The sequence below is a fragment of the Plutella xylostella genome, chromosome 15 (genome assembly GCF_932276165.1).
Source record: "Plutella xylostella chromosome 15, ilPluXylo3.1, whole genome shotgun sequence".
In the NCBI taxonomy this organism is placed as follows: domain Eukaryota; kingdom Metazoa; phylum Arthropoda; class Insecta; order Lepidoptera; family Plutellidae; genus Plutella; species Plutella xylostella.
The window spans coordinates 7,320,539-7,326,545 of record NC_063995.1 but is presented as its reverse complement, the minus strand read 5'-3'; the positions used below and the strand labels follow the sequence as shown (position 1 = coordinate 7,326,545).

The 6,007-nt window shown below is 38.9% G+C and overlaps 1 protein-coding gene across 1 annotated transcript; it reads left to right on the top strand.

Moving 5' to 3' along the window:
• Nucleotides 1–2,775: 2,775 nt before the first annotated feature.
• On the top strand, nt 2,776–4,823 carry LOC119691284 (mitochondrial nicotinamide adenine dinucleotide transporter SLC25A51). Its single transcript, XM_038108478.2, has 3 exons — nt 2,776–3,035; nt 3,198–3,430; nt 3,586–4,823. The coding sequence occupies exons 2-3, from the start codon at nt 3,227–3,229 to the stop codon at nt 4,309–4,311; spliced, it is 930 nt and encodes a 309-aa protein (XP_037964406.2). The 5' UTR covers nt 2,776–3,035; nt 3,198–3,226; the 3' UTR covers nt 4,312–4,823.
• The last annotated feature ends 1,184 nt before the right edge of the window (nt 4,824–6,007 follow it).

Genomic DNA, 6,007 nt, shown 5'->3' with positions numbered 1-6,007 from the left:
CTCCATTCATTATACATAATAATAATAATAATAAAGCGGCAGGGCAGCTTGTGGCGAGCTGTTGGGCATTAGCGACCCCACCCACCCGATGCCGGGGAGAACCCCTGTTCCTCATCTCTGGCTTGCCTTTATTGGTTGTCCAGAGTGAACACTGAAGAGGAACAGGATCTCCCACCTCTTGCTTGCCTTCATTGGCTGGCTTGAGTGGTGTACCGCTAGAGCAGAAATGCTCGGAGGAAGGAAGTATATCCAGTAAGTGCTTGTAGGGGTCTTGACCGGCATCCGCGATTGCTCTGAGAGCCTTGGTATACCTCTCCACCCTCAGCACCTCATGCCATGTTGCCCCCTTGTTGCTACGTCACTGTAATGTGCTAGCGACTGTTTTGGGGGGCCCATTTAATGTGTGTGCGAGTCACCCCCTGCCTTTTTATCCGTATGTGAAACATATAGGTCCAGGCAGGGGCCATAGTCCTTCCATAGTCCCAGATACCCAGTCCATTTAGCACCCCATTCCATAACCCTGTATTCGTTTTCTCCATATCCTACAATAGTCCTGCACTCACCGGGGATTTTCCTTGGGTTTACTTCTATAGTCTAAACAGGGAAAATCGTCGGTTGGTGTCACATTTCATATAGATTAATGTTGTCAAACGGGCCTCTACGTGTTGGCTTCGGCCCCATGCACGCCTTCCAAATGCCCGGGACCCCATGGTCCCGAGGTGGGAACGACACAACATAATAATAATAATAATAATAATATATCTTTATTTCAGGTGTAAAAAGCCCATATCATATCCTAATTACATTTACATTTATAAAATTAAAATTAAAAGATACAAAAGTAAATATCATTAAGGGCGGATTCGGCCAACGTCGAGTAACTATTTACTCACGAGTAAACTACCAGTTACTCGCGAGTAAGCAGATTTTGCATTCTACCAAACCTGAAAACAAGATAACTAGCTTATCCCAAGAATAAAATGTTATACCGCCAAAATTGACCGTGTAACGAGGTTATCCGAGAGTAATTTTGTAATGGCGGCAGCACATCAGCTGATTAGAAAACCGTCATAATGACATATAAACACATCTGTCAAAACATAAACAAAAGTACGTTAAAAGGCAATGTCTCAGAATAACAACAGCGAATAAAATTTTAAAACATAAACAATTTCATACTTTTATAATCCATTCAAACTAAGTTGGCATGTCATTTCTATTGCATGCTTTGAAACGCAGCTATTTTTATTTTAGTTGCATTACAGTTTCGTTCCTCGTTCATTCAATTTAATCATGGTATAACTTGGTAGAATGCAAATGTACTTATCCTAGATATTTACTCGCGTATAATTTTAATCCCGGTATAGTTATTCTCGTGTAACGTGATGTTTGGACGAATTCACCCTAAAAGACAATATTAATATATATGTATATAATAAGATTTCACTTTGGATAAAGTTCATGTCATTTAACGTTCCCACCACGATGCACAGCTAGCCAGTGCCTAAAGAATGGACCATTCAAGTCGTCACTCACCACTTGCAGTATGGTATTGCTGGAGGAGCGCACTCGGTCCCAGAAGCCCGCAACACGTGACCTCATTATTGCAAAAAAGTCAGGAACCCCAGCCTCCGCAAACATGCCTGACGCACTGCAGAAACGAGGATGCTTTAGAAGTATACGGAATGCATCGTTGTACTGAACCCTAAGAGTCGAGTATGCGCGTTTCGTGTAGTTTAGCCAGAGCTGACAAGTATAAAAGCTCTGGCAGTACGCTCTAAACAGAGTTACTTTTACTTGCTCAGTACAACGAGCAAACCGCCTCGCGAGCATGTTGCAGCGGACGGCCAGGGCCCTGCGCTCCCTCTCCAGGTCTGCATCATCACGTAGATCTGACGTGAGCACGTGTCCCAGGTATCTGAATGTCTCCACAACCCGAACTGGCGCCCCCCTTAAAAAGAGTGGAAGTACTCTCTCAGGACCCTTCCCCGATCTGAATACCATCATCTCCGTTTTCTTCTCGTTATACCTTAGACCATGCGCTTCAGCATAACGAGCACATGTGTCCAAAAGCCTACGAAGACCCTCAATTGAGGGGCTGAGGAGCACCATATCATCAGCATAACTCAGGTTGTTTATGTAAACATCACCTATGTGGCAGCCAATTCTGGTGCTCCTCAGCTCCACAATCAAGTCATTCACATAAAGGTTGAACAGATCGGGAGAAGTAAGTCCACCCTGACGCACACCACATTCTAGCCTATACTCGCTAGACATGATGTCGCCCCATCTAATGTGATTCGTTTGGTTTCCGTACCAGTATCTCAACAGATCCACCACTTGACTGTTGACATTTGCCTCGTAAAGTTTTCTCCATAGTAAATTGTAATTTACTAAGTCGAAAGCCCGGCTTAAGTCCAGAAAACATGCGTAGACGGTTGTTTCACGTTCCGTATAGTATTTTACTGTATGTTTTAATGCCAGGATGGCAGAATCCGTTGAGAGACCGGGACGGAAACCAAACTGAGAATCATCTAATAGTAAACAATAGTATATATAGTTCATAATAGTAAACAAGTCATAACTTTAATAAAATTTACTCTTGCTTGAATGCAAGTGATGAGCAAGGAACATAAAACTTCTGTAACCAGAAGAGGCATGCAGTTATTATTATGAAGTTGTTTTGGTTAAGGATGTGTTCAGAATACGATATCGTAGACATGACACGAATACATGAGGAAAACTGACATTAACTGACAATGACATGTGTCAGTCAGACTTAGTATTGTCAAATCTTTCAATGTCTGCTGCACTGCACTATCAATTTTAATTTCAACTTACTTTTTATGGCTAAAAATGTTCAAATAACTTAACTTAATTGGGTGTTTTTGGGAAATCCTACAAAATAGTTCATACGTGTGCAACTACTTTTATATTTCATAGATAACCCCAATCAATTTTCATTGTGGTGACGTAAATTATGGCATTGACTACAAAAAACTAATATTTTATGCATCCCAAATGGGTTTTTACAGGTAAGAAAACAATAAATAATTCATTGTGAGACCATCAAATTAATAATCCATTTTGATGTATCTTATAAATAAGTGATTTCTGTCTGTAAGATTTGGGTGAGGTTATCCTGAAACAGACTTTCCAACTACAGTACTTTAAAACTTTTATCGTTATTTTTTCAGAAAAGAGTAATCTGTGTGATGATTAAATAATGTCGACCACTGCCCCTGGAAGGGGTGATCTTGACTTAAAATTCATGGATGCTGCTATTTTGGATGAAGGTGAAATGGTCCCCCAGGTGCCAGTCACCAGGGCGCCACTGCCAGATCGCTTCAAAGAGTTCCTATGTGGTGGAGGGGCAGCCTTCTGCAACATCCTCATTAGCTACCCTCTGAACAAACTGATATTTAGACAGGTACAAAATTTATTAGTTTTGTTACTTGTACACCAATCACCACTTTTACAAAAGACTATTGTGATACTTTCCATACATATTTATTATACTTAACTATAACTCTTATTATTAGCTATAGCTAGCTATATATATAACTGTCCTTATCTTAATTACAGATGATGCATGGAGTAGAAGCAACATTTGCCCTCAACCAACTTCAGAAAGAGGGCCTTGCATACTTGTATAGAGGTATGCTTCCACCACTCATGCAGAGATCAGTGTCTATGTCGCTCATGTTTGGGGTTTATGATGAATGTCTCCAGCCGCTACTTCACCACAAAGTAAATCCAATTGTTGCCAAATCCGTAGCTGGAGTAGTTGCAGGCTGCTGTGAGGCCACTCTCATGCCATTTGAACGCATACAGACTCTCCTAATCCATCCTAAATACCACAACAAGTTCAAGAATACAGCTGATGCATCATTGTATATCTACAGGCATTATGGCATCAAAGAGTTCTACCGAGGGCTTGTGCCAATAATGCTGCGGAATGGCCCATCTAATGCTATGTTCTTCTTAATTCGTGATGAAGTCAGAGATAGGCTACCAAAGCAAGAGGGTGTATTTTGGCAAAGCTTCCAACATTTCTTAGCTGGAGCCACTATAGGAGCATTCCTTAGTACCTTGTTTTATCCCCTGAATGTGATTAAGATTGCAATGCAGTGTGAGCTGGGTGGGCCACACAGAACAATGGTTTATGAATTTAAGTACATAATGCGTAAACGCGATTTTAGGATAGCAAATTTTTATCATGGGGCTTGGCTGAATATTTCTCGGGCATTTTTAAGTTGGGGCATTATAAATGCTTCTTACGAAGTTTTAAAGAAAATAGTGTATGCCTAGTCAATTTATACTGGGTCTGAAACATACAATGAGTTGTAAGACCTAATTGTTTTGTTATTTAGTTTTATTACAGCCATTTATGGTGCTGTGCATGTTAACCTGTACATAATATCAATATTTCTGTTAAGTAGTCAATGTATTATGTTTATCAAACAGCATTTATGTACATTATGTATAAAACGAAACAATTCCTTGTGTAACTTTGAATCTGATAATATTAATCTGCAGTGGTCTTCATCGATATTAAACATGATATTTTTCGAAAATTAGTTAGCATACACTACCTAACTTGTAAAAATCTGTTTACATAATATTACATGTACCGATAAACCGATATTAATGTCTCAAATTCACAGTAAGGCCTAAAAAATATGAATAAAATGTGGCTGGCTATTAGAAGATTCAGAAGTACCTACCTAAATATCCAGTGTAAAATGTGTTTTACATTACTCGTAGTTGTGTGCTACAATAATTTATGTACCTAATAAATATTTTATAACTATAACATAATCCAATTATTAAGTTTATTTCCTGCAAAACGTTCCAACATTAGATAATCCACCAAAAGCTCTATCAAAAATTATATTCTTAGTACATAGTTTGAGAAAAATGGGTGCAGTTTCCGTAACCATTACCTAAGTGTTAATGTACATACGTTAAATATTGGTATTTGTTGTAAACATTATTCAGCGAATGATAAAAAAACCTATTTGCTTTGAGTTCTCATTCTACCACTCGTAATCCTATTGGCTGGTATAGGTAAGTAGGTAGCTGTTTGGGTCATCTATCTTTACCACCGTAGTATGAATAGTAATTTTTCATTGTCTTTTTTGTATTTAAGAATGTAGGCTGTAGGTAGGGTAGTACTAGTGTACCTACCTTCATACAAACGGAACTCTACTCCTAAATAAATACACAACCCATACCCACTCTAAACTTCCCTCTCGTAGCGTAGGTAAATATACACACGTATTGTTAATGTTAAAAACTAATATTTAAGGCTAACAAACGATAACCATTTACAAAATAAACATCATTTAGGTGTCAAGTCAAGGCCATTGGGTGGTCGAGCGTCGTCGTCGTCAAGTCGTGAGACCTCCTTTGAATGATAAGTGGGTTAATGTGACTAGAATGGACTGTAGCCTATTATACCTACATGAATAGGTTGAATAAAACACTAGATTGCTTTTTTATGATAAACTCTAGTACTGGATATGTTCAACGAATTCTTTTGATACATAACTAAATACACAATATGAAACCTACGTAATTTTAATAAAAGAACATTCATCAACATCAATTCGTAGTTTTGGAACTGCCTTGTTTGTTACAAGTTCAGATACCTATGTATCTACCTAGTAGCCAATCTATGTAGAAAAGAAACACTACACCTAAATGTACAGTGGCACATTGTATAGTTGACAAAAGAGATAAGTACATTTCCACTTCATCGACACATCACTCTGCGCAGCCTGGGAAGGTGGTTTCATAATGTCTCTGTTTGCTGTTCCAGACTGTAGGTACTTAATCCGTCACTATAGTGGCTCTGGTTATGTTGTACTACTTAAGTACTTAATACCAAAACGACCATACTATATTACTTACCCTGTAGGACCGGTTGGCGACTGATGAGGTGATGACGATGAGTCAAGCAAAGTACTTAGTGAAATTACTTCCCGACGCGTATGACCAAAAA

What these genes read in the sequence shown, in the direction of transcription:
- LOC119691284 (XM_038108478.2), top strand. Translation starts at nt 3,227, where the DNA reads ATGTCGACCACTGCCCCTGGAAGGGGTGATCTTGACTTAAAATTCATG. An exon ending in ACAAACTGATATTTAGACAG is followed by an intron (nt 3,431 to 3,585) that starts GTACAAAATTTA and finishes TCTTAATTACAG; the next exon opens with ATGATGCATGGAGTAGAAGC.